The following is an 18,264-nucleotide window of genomic DNA, read 5'->3' as shown; positions in this document are numbered from 1 at the left end:
CTGTCTCGCTGGTGACATGAACCACTCTTAAGGGTCTCCCCAGGCCCAGCAGGAAATGGACAACACAGCATGAACTCAGACTTTTTTTTTGTCTCTAAATGTTTTGCCAGGGAATTTATTTTCATCCATTTATTTATTTATTTTTATTTCACTTTACAGGCCCTGCTTCTAGTTCTGTGTTTTTATGGGATTCCTGTTGTCTACAAATGTGTGTGTCTCTGAATCTGCTTCCTATGCTTTTTCTTTGGCTCTTTTTCTGCTGTTTGTTCCTTTCAACCTATTCCAGTTTATTCATTTTCATTGCATCTGACTTTATTCTAGTCTCCGGGTTTCTGTTTTCTTTTATTCTCCATTTATTTTTTAATTTGTTTACACCCTGATGGCTGCCCCACTTCCTGGTTACCCTCTTAGACCCTCCTCCCCCTTTTCCTAAATGTCTGTTTTCTAAGGAGAGACAGAAAGGGTGTGGATCTGGATGGGAGAGGAGGTGGGAAGAAGCTCAGAAGGTTGAGGGAGAGGAAACTGAAATCAGAATATACTGTATAAAATATCTGCTTTTAATAAAAGAAAGATTTGTGTGTTTGCATCTCTTCATCTTTCCCTGCCACTCCCTGTCTCTTTCTGTCTGTCCCTCTCTCTCTGAGTGTGTGTATGTGTCACAGCCCATGTGTGGTGATGAATGACCAGCCTGGGGGGGAGGGGTGTTCTCTGTCTTCCTCCTTCTTTGAGGCAGGTTGTGTTCACCATGTAGCCTCTTTCAAGCTTTCAGGATTCTCTCGTTGCTACCTCCCAATTCATTATAGGAGTGTTTTGATTATAGACACAGGTGCTGAGAATTTGAACTCGGGTCCTGATGCTTGGACAGCAAGTGCCCTACTCACACTCATGGGGCTATATCCCTATGGAAGTCTTTTTTAATTAATTATTTTATTTTGCTCCCTCCCCCTCCCCCTCCCCCTCCATCTTCTCTCTCTCTTTCTCTCTCTCTCTCTCTCTCTCTCTCTCTCTATATATATATATATATATATATATATACACATGTGTGTGTGTGTGTGTGTGTGTGTGTGTGTGTGTGTTAGATGAGAGCATCAGATTCCCTAGAACTGGAAATGGTGTTAACAGCAGTTGTAAACACCCAGTAGGTGCTGGAAACCCAGCCCCAGTTTTCTGCAAGAGCAGTCAGTGCTCTTTTCCCAGACCCCCAAAGTAATTGGTGTTCCCTTTCTTCTATTTTAGCTCATTCTATTTTTGCTATCTTACTGGAGATAGCAGGTAGGATGTTCAATAATATTTCTATATTCTGCATGTTTGCCGAGTGCATCTCAATGGTGTGATTCCGTGACTTTGTCTGTTTCCATTTCTTCTGCCCTGGCAGGTACAGAGTCTGACCAGACTTAAGTGACTGGATCCTCTACGGGTGTTGAAGGAATATAATAGATGTACTTTAAACACCCTTTCAACCCCCAAGTGCTTACACAATAAAATCAATATTGCGGGAGAATCCAAATAGCACCCCAGTCTTGACTCGCAGTCTACCCATTTTGTTCAAGCAGCAGCACATTGGCTGGGTAAAGAGCCAGGGAGCACCCAGTCTCTCTATGATTTTACCCTTTGATAGAGGGGTTAAGGGGGCACGGGGCCATGTGTAGTGTTTTGTGTGTGTGCTGCGGATTAAGACACAGGCCCACATGCCTGAAGGGCTAATCCTCTTACCTGCTGACCCACGTGTTCCCTTTCCAGTTTCCTTCTTAAGTGCCTTTCCCTCACGATGACCCAGTTTCTGTTCACTGCACTGCTGCATTGTCGGGGTTTTGTGTCTATTTGTTACAAAATTTGTACAGTGCGCTTCATCATATTCTTCACCATTCCTCAACTCCTAGTTCTTCCTGTCTCCACTCAATCTCACGTTCTTTCTCTCTCTTAAAAGAACTATGGTGGGAGGAGCCACTGAAAACAGGGTCTGATTTGCACTGAGTAGCCACACCTGAGCATGGGCGATTGTCTGCAGTGAGGCTGATATAACCAATAACAAAACCTGACTTTCCCATCTCCTGCCGGCTAATATTTGCAGTTTCTTGGCTGGGAGTGGGACTTTGTGCACTCCTTAGTTCTTGGACCTTGTCTGGCCTGACTTTGTACAAGACAGTCTATGAGCTCACATGGGCCTCTGCCTCATTGTGTCTGGAAAATGGTTTCTTTAAAATCATCCACTACCTCCTGCTCTTACACTCTTTCTATGCCCTCTTCCATACAGATCCCTGAGCTTTGAGGATAGAGGATAAGGTTGATAAAACCATCCCCTTTTGGAGTGAGCACTCTGAACTCTCTCATTCTCCATCCATGGTCTGGCTGTGGGTCTCTGCATTGTTTCCCATCTACTGCAAGACTAGGCTTTTCTGATGAGGTGTGAGCCTAGTGAGGTGTCACTGGGTCTCTAGGCTAGTCATTAGAAGTCATCAGAAGTCATGTCATCGGATGTCATTTCATTCAGCAGAATAATAGTAGTGGGTTTCCCCTGGAGCTCACAACCTGCCTAGTCTGGGGTCTTAGCACCATGAATGATTCTTACTTCAGAATTTAGCATACTTCCTCTCATGGCACCTTTAGACCTTGTGAGTGTTTGAGTTTCTGTGCCCTCTTCTCTCCATACACAACTGTGAGCATTGAAGCAAGTGCTAGGTTTTCTTGTTCAGCTCCCGATGTCCTATAAAACACTTTGGTTTGGTAGAAAACTGAATAATTCAAACTTTGCTCAACTGAGCTTATGGGGTTGAATTGAACATAAAGGAGCTCATTCAACTTCTCTTTTCTGGCTCTCTCTCTCTCTCTCTCTCTCTCTCTCTCTCTCTCTCTCTCTCTCTCTCTCTTTTTCTAAATGCTGAAATACTTTTCTTTAACTAAAGAAAGATTCATCTGAAGAATCTAGCAGAATCACTGGGACCTGGGCAACAATGGCTTTTATTGATTTCCGTAGAGGCCAACTGAGAAGAATATGGTGACCATGTACAGATATATGTATAAAGTATGAAGGCAGAGCTTCCTTTGCAAGCTTAGGAAGCATTCAGCTTGCCAGAGCATGCAGTAAGTTTATTTTCCAGCAGTCCTTTCAATAACCATGGAACTGCTTTCCGGTGGTGCTAGCAATTATTCTTTATTCAGAGGGAAAAAATATATATGAAGGCAACTAGAAATAAGCCCAAGATCGAACGCTGTGTGCTGGCCTCATTTACACACCAAAAGGCCGGGTGTCAGGTTGAGGCCAAGTACTTTGTTTCATGAAAGGTTAAATCAGCTTCTCAGTCTGAACCTCAAACATTGTAATGCTCACAGCCAGCAACCTAGGCAGTCAGTCCAGCTGGTTTAATAATAATTAATTCTGACTTACGAGCCTCTGAAATACATTTCAGGAAGAAATATAAAGGAATCAAGATTGAAATATCTCTTGGCATCAACTCACCTCCTAATTCAGTGCTTTTGGACTCATGTGGTACTGTGTGTGACAGCAGCCAGCTTTCCTCTCTTTCGACAGAGCAAAAACCTGTATCATTGTGGAAGTTTAAATGCTTAAGTCTTTTGCTATTTACTTTATTTGAAAAGTAGTATATTATTATATATATTCAGAACTCTACCTTCTTTTCCTCACCCTTCAATTAGATCCCACAATGCAAGCCTCTTGGCAGGAGACCCGCCTTTCATGTTTATTCAACTGAGGCTGAATCTTGAAAACGTGTTGAAGTTTGGGATTTTCTGGGGAGAACCCACAGCCTGACGTTGCGCTGGCCGCGACTAGGATTGGCTGTTGAGAGGCGGAGAAGGGTTTATAGTCTGCAAGAGCAAGTGAATGAGTGAGTGACAGCCAGGAGAACAATCCGTACCACTCAGTCACTCCAGCCAGGACTGCGGAGAGTAAGGTAATGCGGCAAGCACCTCACAGCCAGCCTCCTCGGGCTTCCTGTGTGGCTTTGGCGTGGACTTTGTAGCCGAAGCATGGATCTTGCTGCACAGTGCACAGTGGCTCTGGTTAAACTTTTGCTTGCTATGAAATAGGACCTCTGAGGTTAGGTTCTTCCTGAAGGCCAGGCTGGTTAACAAAAGCGTGCAGCTAGACTGCTCACATTGGGGACATGAACTAGAAAATGGTGCATCCTACTTTATCTCCGCATAGTATGGCTACCTGTTTTTGTTTTTGTTGCTGGTATACTCAAGGTAACGTAACTGCAGCAGTATTTATATCTGTAAATTGTCTGAATATATGCATTTGCCACAAATTATACCTAACCGGTGCTTCAATAATAACACGGTACCTTTTCAATGTGTTCTGTGTTAAATTTCAAAGTGCTCATATCCTATAGCTCTAAAATCGGTATGGAAATGTGTATCATTACAGAAGTTGATGGTCCTTTGCTAGTTTATATATATTTAAGTGCTTATTGGGGTCACGAAGCGTGTTTGAGTTGCTTGAGTCAGCAATGGCCACTGCAGAAGTCTCTGATGTGTCAGGAGTCAACACAAGGCGGGGTTAACATGGCGGCCACCTGAGGTCCTCATGGCTCACTTGCTATCTTTATGTGTAAAATGTCACCACCCAGGTCACGCTTTCATGCTGGTCAGGATTCCTTGTGAGGAGTTTTCATCATTGCAGCTCTGGCTACAGGTCTATATATTTACGTTTCTAGTTCTTTCAATATCACACATTTTTGTGAAGCTATAAAGCAACATCCTTCATGTTCCTTTTTCCTCCTCCTCTTTCTCTTCCTCGTCTTCTTCCTCCTGTTGCTCATTCTCTTCCTCCTCCTTCCTCATTGCTATTGTTTTAGTTTTATTTTTTTTTTGATACAGAATATCACAGAGCTTATGTTTGCTTCCTTAGTATGTAGCCAAGGATGTCCTTGAACTCTAGATTCTCCTGCATCCACCTCCTAAGTACACCATACCTCCAGGACTGGCTACATCAGTCTTCTTAAGCAGGTGGTTTATCTTCATGGACTAAACCCCTCTGCTCCTCTAAATTTGTTAAAGTATATTCTGTCTCTCCTTTTCTATGTCTGTCTTCGTCTCTTTCCCCTTCCTTCTCTTTTTTTGTTCGCACACAAATAAGAATGATCTTATTCCAACACACAAGTCAGAGAGGACTCTGTAGAAGTGTGTATATATCAAATCAAAATTTCCACATCAAGTGTGCCTTATGCCTTACTCTGCATGGTGATTACTTTAGTATTTGATACTCAAAGTAGATGTAGTCAATGCTAGTGATGAATTAAAAAAAATAACCTACAGAGTACAATGCCTGACATAGAATACAGAGAAATTGCTGTTCCCATTAAATCAGTGAATTGTCCCCATGGATGAAGCCACCTCCAACAGTTGTGTGAGAGGTGTCAGGTTCCAGCTAGGTTTGTTCAACTTGTAGAGGATCAAGTTTTACCATAGAATTTTAGGGTAACAGTCACTGTCTGCTTCTATTCATGATGGAGCTGAATGGAAGTGGGGAATTGTTGTTGTAGCCCAGGATTGTTCAGGACTATGCACCCACTGGGAGCTGTTCCTAGAGTGTCTATCCCAATCACAGTGCTATACACTAACAAAAGAAAAACTTAAATGAGGCTGGGGAAAACCAATTTGAGATCTATCTGATACTTCCAGATGAGACTCTGCAGAGCTCTTTCTTGGGTTATGAGAGTGGTATTTCATATATTATGAGGTGTTTCCATCTCTCCTTCTCCTCTCTTCCCCTTTCCTTCTTTCTTCTTCCCTTCCTCCTCTTTCCCCTCCTTTCTTTCTCCCTCCCCCTTTCTCTCTCACTCTTCCTCCCCTATCTCTCCCTTTCTCCTTCCTTCTTTCCCTCCCCCCTTTCCCTGTCTTTTCTCTCTCTTGCAGCACCAAGCCAACTATGAAGTAGTATTCAAAGTTATTCCTAGGAAAATGGTTCCTATAGCATATTCTAAGAATGAACTTTCAGTTCCGAAATCCATGCACAGAAGTTGGAAACTTCTTGTAGTCCACTGTGTAAATGAACTGTTTCAAAACTTGAGCTTTGCTTAATTTCTAACTATTAGCAACCAAACAGGGCACACAGCTGCACTAACAAGCCAGCTGGTATGGCTGATGCCCCCTGTTAATGCTATTTGGGGTTCATGCCTCTCCCTCGTGTGAAGCACCCTGAGTGTTTAGATTCAGAAACTGGGATCCAATGTCCTTGCTTGACAAACCACAAAAAGACAAGTCAAGTATGGGGCTTTCAGACACATCTACAGAATAACTGGAAGGACTTTGAAAACAAACAGAGTTTTTCAGGGCTGGAGGGTCAAACACCGGTCTCCACATGTGGCAGGCATGTACCCACACCCCTCAAATGAGAGCTAGACAAATTAAGATTAACTGAATCATTTTTGAACAAACAAGCCATGCACTATGTTTTAGTATCTGCTAATTTGACCTCTTCTATGATTACAGAAGAAATTGCAAAATGAAGACTGCTTTAATTTTGCTCAGCATTTTGGGAATGGCTTGTGCCTTCTCGGTAAGTTCACTGTGGGAAAAAAAAAACCTGTAATTTTAGTAGCTATACATTTTTATGCAAACAGGATATGTAACCATAAAATGTTGTTTCAAACAGATGAAAAATTTCCATCGAAGAATCAAGGCAGAAGATTCTGAAGAAAACGGGGTAACCGATTTTAGACAATTTCTCTGGCCTATGCTCATTCCAATATAACTACACTAAACACGATGATACTGTTTTTATCTATGCAGGTCTTTAAGTACCGGCCACGCTACTTTCTTTATAAGCATGCCTACTTTTATCCTCCTCTAAAACGGTTTCCAGTCCAGGTAAGTGCAAAACTCAACTCTCCTTTCCACTAGTTAAGCTTGTATGACAGGGATCAAACTGAACACTCAAACATCTGGATTCACCCTCAACACAATTCACCCAGAGAGACTTCTTGCTATGAAAGCCCATATTTACTACTAAAAACAAAACCAAAAACAAAACCTAAGTGTTTTTCAACACAAGAGAGACAGAACACAAAGTTGAAGCACTGGGGCAATAAAAACAAGTATTGCTCCTGCTCCTGCTCTTCCCCCTTCCCACATCCCCATGTGCTCATGGCCAGCCTCTACTCCTCTATTCTCCTCCTCCTCCTCCTCCTCCTCCTCCTCCTCCTTCTCCTCCTCCTTCTTCTCCTCCTCCTTCTTTCTCTTCTTTCTCTTCTTCCTCCTTTCCCTCCTCCTTTTCCCTCCCTCCCCCCTTTTCTCTCTCTCTGCCTTTCTCTGCCTCTACTACCCCCTCAACTCCCCTCCCCATGCCCTGAATAAACTCTAGTCTATACTACTTGTGGTGCTGTCAGATGGCTGTTCCCATCTGACATTCATCATCTTCTGAACATGGGACAAGCTACATTCACAGGTACCCAGGCCTTCAGACAGCAGTGGCCTTACTCCCTCAGTGATCTCCGGGACCCTTGCCCTGTAGGTGGCAGAGCTGTAGTGTCACAAGGAGCACAATTATAATGGGCCCTGGCCCAAGCACTTCAGAGGCAAAGGAGAGACTGGTCTGAAGCCTACAGGGAAAAAAAATCCCCAAAATTTGTAAACTAGAAGGAAAAACAACTAAAGTTAAAAACCAGACATCCCATTTTTACCAGGCTATTTGTGAAAGAGGCCTTTGAATACTGGAGGGTGCGGTATTGACTCTAAATTCATGGCAAGCTAGAGTGACACTATTTTTGTCACTGTACAGTTTGGGTCCGGAGCACCAATTATATAACATTTGACCCAGGACTTTCAAGGCATCAAAAGCAGGAGACTGCTGAGAACTCTGCCTCTGTGCAGTGCTTGGCTCCGAATCTCACCATGTGTCAGCCTAGCCCCTCTCTAGCTCATGCAATGATAGGGAATCATAATTCTCAAGTATTTCTAACCCCGTTATAATGATAGGGAACTTGTGTGGCCGCAGAAATATGAGCATGAATGATACAAGAGTTGTGGGTTTTCAGAATTCTTTACCATTCTTTGGTTCACCTCAGGCCTAGAAATAAGCAGGGTCCATTTGTAACCTTGCTCCCTTTCTAAAACAGAAATGATGTACATTCTAGTTCTGATGTGGCTGGCCAACTTTTCTAGAATATCTAAGATTTAGATACAACATCCTCTGAAGTTTTTTATAGATATGCATCCATCGTGAACTGACCCTGGCGAAGTGACATGTTTATCACAGATAGACTCAATGTCCATACAAGTCAACTACATGCTTGTTGCAAGTTATATACATAGGGGCTTGATTGAGTTAGGCAGAACTTGTGAGATCGTTGTTTTAAAATAATACAAAAAAGAGCATCTTCTAATACAACTCCTGAGATACTGTGACAGAGATACTGAGATACCTGCTTTACAAAGTCTGACTTCTCCCAACTTTGTCAGTGTCTATTTATTGTCCAAAGCTGTCATCCTGAACCCATGCATGACATTTTACTGACTTTGAAATTCATGTTTTAGTGATTACAGTTTTTTATGGGCAATCATCTATAAATATCAACTTGCATATAATGCATCAGGTAGATGGCACAGCCATCAGCAAGTCTACTATGGATTGTTTCTATGCTGACCTATAGAAGCAAAAGCATAAGCCATCTTAATTTAGTATCCTAAGCTATTTAATGAAAAGTTATATTTTATGATTAAGATGATATTTTATTACTGTGCCAACTTGTATAGGACAATAATCGTTTACCATTTTCAGCAAGCATACCAAGGTGGCTTTTCAAAATTGTTTTTCATTAAGGTGTCTGTCCATTTGTCATCTATCTATCTATCTATCTATCTATCTATCTATCTATCCTATCTATCTATTCTATCTATCATCTATCTATAATCTTTCTATCTGTCTTCTATCTATAATCTATATATCTATATATCAAGTATCTATCTCTCATGTGTCTATCATCTTCCATGTATCTATATAAATTCACTGAAGACTCTGTAGGAATCAATAAGACTAATAAATTGTTGTTAAATAAAAGCAAGGAAAGTGATTCAAAACCATAACAAAATAATATACAAACTTTAAGGCATTCCATATAACTTTTAGTCAGTTCCCAGTGCACACACAGAAATAGTAGATGCTGTTTGAGTTAGGGGGGAAATTAGAGGAAAGGAGCTGTGAAAAATATCCAACACACGAACAGTTGAGAGAAAGTATAAATATATGATTATATAAATATTTGGTCCTCTATATTTGATTTAATAAATGAAAATAGTTTAATTATAATGACTTGTTTTATACCCCTCTGGGTGTGGAACAGCACAACTACCAGGTCATGGCAGTGCAGAAAGGATCTAATGATTCTTTTTCCACCCAAAGTTATTATTGGCCTAAGACAACACACACTCCCTTTCCTTAGCTGGATGATGTGGCCACCTGAAGAGTGAAGCCAACAGAGACCAGGGAGCAGCATTAGTCTTTTCTACAGCCTATTCCTAACCCAGAAGATCTAGGTCCTTCTAAATAATGTTCTCCAAGGACAGCATCTTTATCAGATCATCAGAATCTAAGTTAAGATTGATGGGCAGGAAATCCATATCTGATCTAGGTATGGATTTAACTCCTAAGGTCATTGGGGCTAGGTGCAGAATAAGAAGATGTAACTTGGGTTATCTCTGGTAGAAAGGTCAAGTATTTCCTCTCATATCTTAGAGGTTTTGATGAAAGTTTAGACTAACATTTAATTTAAACAATCTCAGAATTAGGTTAAGTCTAATGTGTAGATCGGTTACCCCGAGTTTGAGCCACAGCACTGCAAGAATATAACAAAAAATATAAATGCACAAACAATAAAGACCCCAGTAAAGCTCATTGACCCATGCTTTATATGTAGAATCCTTGGTTTAATTTATCTTTACCACCAAATTGTAAGAGCTTTAAAAAAATCTTTCATCTACTCTAACTGTATATATATATCAATTATTTTTAACATCATTTTAATCAAATTGAGAAGCTAGAAGCACAAATATATTTTAAGGTATAATTTAGATTTCAGCATTTAAAAGAATTATCAAATAGTTTCCTCTTTATGATAATCTAAATCATTAATCACCTATATTTTTAAGGAAATAAGATTATAGCGCCTATTCAGAAATGGTGAGGAAGTCACACTTTTTAAGCTGTTCCTTCATGGAGCAATTCACTCAGAAGTTCCTGCATTCCTTCAAGATTAAGCAATTTTGTGATTTTTTAAAATTCTGGCTTTTACACAGAGAATAATATTTCAACATGTTACTTGTGCTTGGAAAGTTGAAAGTGAGTATCTCCAACTATATATTGTTTTTCATGAAGCAGCTGTTTCTGTTTCCCTCATTTCATAGATGTGCAAATGTATCTCTTCTCACTTTTGCTCAATGCCCTTCCATAATTAGTAAGTTATTGAGCTGATAATACCAAGTGTATGTAAGTAACTTCGTGTTACACTTTATCAGGAAATGCTAATTGTTGTGGAGTATATATTTATGCATTGTATGTGTATAGACATATGCACACACTGTATAAGTATGTACATATGCACACACTGTATGTGTATATACACATGCACACACTGTATGTGATTATATACATGCACATGCTGTATAAGTATGTACACATGCACACACTGTATGTGATTATACACACTCACACACTGTATGTGTATATACACATGCAAACGCTGTCAATTTTAGGGAGGCAGCGACTCTTCGGAAGAAAATGGAGATGGAGATGACAGTTCTGATGAAGGGGAGGAAGAGGTAAGACATTTTGTATTTCTTCCGTAACAAGCCAGGGGCACACAGCACAGGGACCTAATAGGAAGCTATTCTACAAATTCCAGACTCAGCAGGTGGCCATTACCACCGTGCCAGCCACTCAGAACCTGCTATTGTGGACAGGTGGAATATTATTTAAATTAGAAACAACCAAAATAACCTGCTTCAAACACCCTAGTAATTTGGGGTTAAAGTTACCTAGACATGGTTCAGAAAAACAAAGGTGTCTAAAATTTAAAGGAAGTGCAAAGCCCATTGAAAAGCAACATGAAGTTTATTTGTATTTGGTGCCCATGATAGCAGCAAGAACTAAGTAATCTAAGGTTGGTGGGACTTACCTTTCTCCCTCAGCGGACGGTATGTGAAGCCAAGTGGAACCTGTAGAGTGGTGCACCATTTGATCTGCAGAATACAGTTGGCCTCTTTAGTAGTAACTTAATAGGGTTTTGTTCATCTTCCTAAACAGTTAAATTTACTGTAATCATGGCTAGGATCCTTACACGGCTTGTAAATAATGCTATCATAGTTATAACGAACATCCTTGCCTAAGGAAACATACCAATTAGGATATATTTTTCTGGGTAGTCCGTTATAGCTACTCTAGCTTGGGAACTTTCTAAATCCAGGTATTCCTAGGTGGTATTTATAAATAGAAAATGGCAGCCAAAAACAGAGCATCTGTGTCAGCTATCCTGAAAGCAAAGGATGTGGTAACTTGAAAGGTGACAAAGGAAAGTTTCCCATCCCGTGCTACAGCCAGCTTGACAGGAGGCCTTCAATGATGCTGAGCCTGGCCCAGAAAACACATGTACATCATTACATCCTTCACAGTGGGGCCACAGTTCAATCATACCCAAACCAAGGTAGACTCATTGATTTCCCTGTAGATGTTTTCTGTGCGGCGGTTGGGACGTGACCTTTGCATATGCCGCTTTCACCAAGCGTGTCTGGCAGCCTCTCTTGGTTTGCTGTGGTGGAGGTGGCGGTGCGTCCAGAAGGATCAGGCCTCTGACACAGTTATGCACACCATACACTCGATGTAGCCAGCCATCTTTGCATATGTAGCTCCTTCCATTTCTTCTGTTCCCATCCCCTAAGACCCGAGACCGCCATGTTAAACTCTGTTTAAGAAAAGGATTGTTCTGTGTCCCCTTCTGCAACTGCTCATAGTGTCTGATTCTAACGTACATATGGTGCCTGCCCCCAGTAAATATTCGATGATTTGGTTTTGAAATGTCAAAGGAATAGATGCTCCAAAGAGCATCCACTCTCTGTATTCACTGAAAAGTGGTGGATCCAGGAGTCTGCCATCCACACGATTCATGAGGTGCTTGCACCTTCATGTCCTCTTTAACACTTCATTTTTAGTTTCAATTTGGTCTACAGCCCCTGAAATTGTATTTACACTTGGGCAGATTTTCTATTTGATGTTAACATGCCCCCCCCACACAAACACCTTAAAGTATAAAAGACTTGCTTAATTTTGCATAGCAACATATGTGCTAACATCATCAACTCACTGAAATTTCAGAAACCAAACACAGGTAAAATCATCACTAATAGAAAAAATGGCAGCTGCCTAATACTGCATTAGTCAACTCCTACTGTCAGTTTGATTTATACAAGGCTTCTCCTTTTTTTTAATACAATACTTAATATATACTACACATGTGCATAATCTCTATATAGGATGGCACAGTATACATTCCTTTATATGTAGCTTCTGTTGCTCTGCCCTTCATCCATATTATTGTACAGTCCTTACTGAGAACTCGGGCTCCTGTCAGCATTGCACAGTATCAGTGTGATGGAATGTCTGATCATCTGAAAATGGGCATTTTGATGATTGTGCTACAAACGTACTGCTGGGAACCTTCTAGGTCTTCTTTAAGTGACTCTACACTTAGAAGCCATTTTTCTTAATCGTGTAGTTTCTGAGCCAAAGATGAGCATATGTTCAGCTCTAGTACATGCAACCAATCGGCTTTCTGAAGTCAGGCGATGTCCCGCCCTCGGCATACCACAGTTCTCATCAGCTCTTGCTTATTTCTTCCATCAGAGAACTGATTGATAAACCTCAAATGTGTGTATAACTCTCCTACAAGGCATCTCAAGCGTAAGATGAAGTACCCATCCAACTCCCTGCCCCTTCTAGTTTGTTTGCACAAGAACATTCTTCAGTGACATTTCTAGGCCAATAAAAGATCCCAAAGGGGGAACTGCAGGCATTGGGAGTTTGGCCACTCTTTAGTCTTGACCCTGCCACCAATGTGGTACCATGAACTGTCACCCCTTGTGACTTTGTATGAGTTAAGGTGTCAGTTCAATTTTTCATCAATGGAACAAGGGTACAAGAACCAACCAGGATGGTCTCTCAGTCTCAAAATCTTCCCAATGATATGAGTAATGTCTCCTTACACCTCTAAAAAGTTTAATCTGTTTTAATGAATCATCTTTTCAAAGCTGGACAGTAGAACATTCATGAGAGGTGGACTTGTGTTGTACCAGATCCATCACTAAATCTAGATCATTCACCAAATAAGAAAAATCCTGCTTAGACAATGTGTTTTCATAAACCAGAACAAGCATTAGTTTGTTTTTCTGAGATCTTAGCAGTATCCTAATACCACAATCTCCCAAAAATACATCTCAAGTAAATTCAACTGTCCCATGCCCATTTAAATCTATGAATTTAAGCAAACAAAATCCAGATGTTTACTAGCAGATATTAATTATACTGATAAACTAGCTCAACTTGCAAACTAACATCTCCCAGCTAAATAAAAGAATAAAACGTTAAATATTAAAATGAACATTTGTTTGGTTTAATTTTTAACCATCATCATGTAATAGCTGTAAAGACTTGAAATAATTGTTAACCAACTATCTAAAGCAAAAATACTGTTGATTTGATTTGTAAAGCTGAAGCATCCCACCAGCTGATAATGGATTAAATAGTGTTTGGTTCTTAGAAATAAGAAGGAACACGGCACACAGGGAGCAGCTGAGGCAGCTGAGAGCAATTCCAATTAGGAAAGCCCCAGCAAATCTTGAACTTTATTGCAGCTGTAGTAAAATTTGAACTCTGGATATTTTCACTAGGAGACTTCAAACGAAGAGGAAAATGGTGAAGAGTCTGAGGGGAATGAAGATCAGGAGGCAGAGGCAGAGAACACCACACTCTCCGGTGTAACTGCCAGTTATGGAGCAGAGACCACAGCTGAAGCGGGGACTTTTGAGTTAGCTGCACTCCAACTGCCCAAGAAGGTAATGAGTCCCAAACATGGATTCTGTTTTCAGCTTTCTGCTGATGTCCAAGTTTCCTTGACATTATTCACATAGTATTTGATGCTGTCTTTATGTATAGTAAAGTATATATATATATATATATATATATATATATATATATATATATATATATATTTATTTATTTATATATATATATAAAAGAACCTCCTTAAAGAAGCAAGACCAAATACACTTCCCCTGATTACAAGTGAGGGGTGAAATTCTGAAAATTCCCTTCCCAAGCTGTTACTTGACAATTTAAGTCATAACAGAGGACCACAGCAGGCTAATACGGACAGCTGCACAATGCCCAAAAGGGCCAGAGGAGTAACATTCCAAACGCGCCCCTTCCAAGGCAGAGAACGCAGATAGAGCTAAAGAGTCACGGCCCACAGGGCAGGATGATCAGGTACACCCCCAACACGCTGAAACCCATCCCAAAGGTACCTATTAAGATTTTTTTTTTTTAAGTCATCACAAATTAAGGTATGTTCAACTCAAAACAGCACAAGGCCGTGAGCACAGAAGTTCTGAGTTTTTTACAATTAGATTTGGATGATTTCAAACCTTCCTTTCCAGGCTGGAGATGCAGAAAGCAAGGCTCCAAAAACAAAGGAAAGCGATGAGGAAGAAGAGGAAGAGGAAGAGGAAGAAAACGAAAACGAAGAAGCAGAAGTGGATGAAAGCGAGCAGGTCATCAACGGCACCAGCACCAACTCCACGGAGGTGGACGGCGGGACCGGCAGCAGTGGAGGAGACAATGGAGGAGAAGAAGCAGAGGTGGCAAGCATCACTGAAGCAGGTGCACAAGGAACCACAGGGGGCAGTGATGGCACCAGGACAACTGTCCTGAACGGATTTCAGCAGACGACCCCACCACCCGAAGCCTATGGGATCACCTCCCCACCAATCAGAAAGGGCACCACTGTTGAGTACGGGGGAGAATACGAGCAGACGGGCACCGAAGACAACACTGACTACGAAGTCTATGACAACGAGAACGGGGAGCCTCGCGGGGACACTTACCGAGCCTATGAGGACGAATACAGCTACTACAAGGGGCATGGTTATGAAGGCTATGAGGGTCAGAATTATTACTACAATCAGTGAGGGGCCTCTCCTGGGGGGGGATTCCCATTCGAATCCCCCATTCTGTCTTTGCATCTGGCTACCATTTTCAAAGTTCAACTCAGGAAGGTACATTATAGCAGATGTGCGTTTTATAGTGTGGAATGGTGCTACAGTCCCAGAATGGTTTCCAGAAATGCTTCTGTTTGTAGCTGGCTTCTGTTTTTATTTCCCCAGGTGTGTCATTAAAGGGTCATTGTAAATCAGGGCTATTGATCAGGCAGCACACAGGTCTGTGAGCTGGGACTAGATGGAACGCTTCGCAGTTGTAGCTCTATAGTGTTTGTGCTGTGCAAACTATCGCTAGCTGCCCAGACATACTCTGTACAAGAAGGCTCCTGACAAGAGGTTTACAATGTGTGGAGTTCCTTTATCACACCCCATTTAATACTGTATTAGGTATAATTTTCATCCTCATGTATTTTATGTGACCTGTGCATATGTATTTTTATCACAAATAAGTATGCAATTTTTCAAATGTGCTGTAATTAAGAAGAAAGTGAGAACATTAAGATAAGCGTTGGGTTTAAGGAGCAGAGAACAATTCAGCTAAAATGCAAACCTTATCTCCATCAGGGCTTAAAACTCAGAGGATCCGGAAACATTCTTTGTTCATCTGAATGGCTAAGGTCTGACTAAGGAGGGCAGAGTCAGCTGTATGAAGGAGTAAATGACTCTTAGAGTTTCCAGACTTAACTTGTTGTAAGATGCCCACCTCAGTTTAAATTCCAGATAAACAATGACCGGTTTTTAAGGCCCCTCCCCAATGGATAGTTGGTCTCTGTGAAACATTTGGAACAAACTTATGCTAAATAAATGACTTATTCTGTATCTAATATCCAGTTGTGACTGGGTGTCCTGTGTTCTTCTGGTTAACTTATCCCTACAAAATTTGATTTTAAATGGGGTAAGGCCTACACTGGAGTAAACTCTTACACACACACACACACACATGAAAACACACAAACTACACATACATACACATGCAGACATAAGTAGACACAAACCACACACATATGTAACAGGCAAACCACACACACCAACACATACAAATGCAAACACACAGACAAACTACACACATACAAACACATACAAACTACACATATACAAACTACCCACACACATATATACATGCAAACACACACAAATTTAAATATACACACATACACAAACACTACATACACACACAAACACACACAACAAGTACACATATACAAACTATATACACATGAGAACACACAAACCACACACATACACAGAAATACTAACACATACTTATTCCACAAAGTTTTGACAACAACTGACTCCTTAATATAAACCTAAAATCAAAATTCAAATTAGCGTGTAGATAGTTGAAAGATGCTTGATAACAAGGAGTCACACATTCTTTAAGCTGTTCTGTATAAAATTTAATATGAGCCCACATAGTCAATGTTTAGACACCTAGCACAGGAAAATCTAGAGCCTTGTCAGTGATGTCAGTTTGGATGTGGTCAGTTACATCATCACCTGCTCATTGACCTCAACAGAGAAGTTGGAAAACTAGTCCATAAATCTCCCATTGACCCCACAGTCCTCCCACTGACCCCTCAGTCCTCCCACTGATCCCTCAATTCTCCCGCTGACCCTTCAGTCTTCCCACTGACCCCTCAGTCCTCCCACTGACCCTTAAGTCCTCCCACTGAACCCCCAGTCCTCCCACTGATCCCTCAGTTGTGCCACTAACCCCTAAGTCCTCCCGCTGACCCCTCAGTCCTCCCATGATTCCTCAATCTTACTGATCTTCTAGTCCTCCCACTGATCCCCCAGTCCTCCTGCTGACCCCTCACTCCTCCCACTGAACCCTCAGTTCTCCCACTGACCCCGAAGTTTTCCTGCTGACCTCTCAGTCCTCCCACCTACCCCTTAGTCCTCCCACTGATTCCTCAATCTCACCGATCCTTCAGTCCTCCCACTTATCTCTCAGTCCTCTCACTGACCCCAGACCTTAGTTTCTAGGTATTTTTGTTTGCTTGTTATTTTATATTTGTAAGCTACCAGGAAGTCAAATCAGCTTACTCATCATGCTTTCCGAAATAACCCTGGTAGTTTGGGTAAATTATAGAATTAAGTGAGTTTCATCACTCTCCATTCTGACCAAAATGTAGACTTCCAGGATGACACTCAGACCTTGCTGGGTGTCAGGTGGTTTCTAAGCAGCAGTTCATGCTGTTCAACTGACACTCTCTATTTATGGTGATTCCACAAGCAGGGAGACAGGCAACACACAGGAGCAGAAAAGTGTCAGTTCCCGGTGCTTCTAACATCTCAAGATGATTGTAAACCAGAGGTGGTAGGTGACAGAGGGTCGGAATTTCTGCTACTGAGGAACTGATCATAGCTTAGCAGGTGGACCTGCTCAGAAGGCTGTAGTTGGGTATCAAGAAGGTGTTGAAAGACTATTGCTCAGCTGAAACTGGGGGAAAGGCAGGCAGGCTGCTTGTGAGTTTGTAACCTGAAAATGTTCATTGGTCTGCTTCTGAAAGAGGACTCTGTCCCTTTCCTGTGGACACCTCTATCTTGACGGCTCTATTGAAGACGTTCTTAGTTTTGGCAACACCGTGTCCCAGTTGAGAGTTCTCTCTGCGTCTGCCCTGATACACCTCAGATATCTGCTTAGGAGGACATAAGCTCTTCCACAGTGTGATGCCGACACCCCACAGTCACCGTGTGGGGCCTAGAACGCACCCCCACTCATCCTGGCCACCCTGACCAAGTGTGACTCCCGAACGTCTCTGTTCACAAAACCAGCCTGCACTCTCTGCTTTCTGCTCTGGAGACCGGGGCTCTCAAACAAGAAGAGACTCTCCGGAGAAGGACAAAATAGCAACGTAACCTTCATGGAACACACAGCAGCAAGTGGCAATGGAACCTTCTTGGAGCACACGTCTAGCTAAAGGGTTTTCAGTGCAGGGTATTTTGTGACCTTGTAAGAAATATCAAATATGAATTTTTTTCCTGTCTAAACCCATAAAGCTTGTGTTTAGAAGAAGAAATTAAAATCCTTTCATCTCT

The 18,264-nt window shown here is 41.5% G+C and overlaps 1 protein-coding gene across 1 annotated transcript; it reads left to right on the top strand.

Annotated features, from left to right (window-relative positions):
- Nucleotides 1-6,466: 6,466 nt before the first annotated feature.
- IBSP (integrin binding sialoprotein) lies at nt 6,467-15,192 on the top strand (the record flags this gene model as incomplete). Its single annotated transcript, XM_080925206.1, has 6 exons — nt 6,467-6,520; nt 6,617-6,667; nt 6,754-6,831; nt 10,711-10,776; nt 13,897-14,061; nt 14,662-15,192. 6 exons carry the CDS (start codon nt 6,467-6,469, stop codon nt 15,190-15,192), a joined length of 945 nt encoding a protein of 314 aa, XP_080781332.1.
- Between the last annotated feature and the right edge of the window lie 3,072 nt (nt 15,193-18,264).

Source organism: Micromys minutus (genome assembly GCF_963924665.1).
Source record: "Micromys minutus genome assembly, chromosome: 11".
NCBI lineage: Eukaryota > Metazoa > Chordata > Mammalia > Rodentia > Muridae > Micromys > Micromys minutus.
This window is presented reverse-complemented; position numbering and strand designations above follow the sequence as displayed.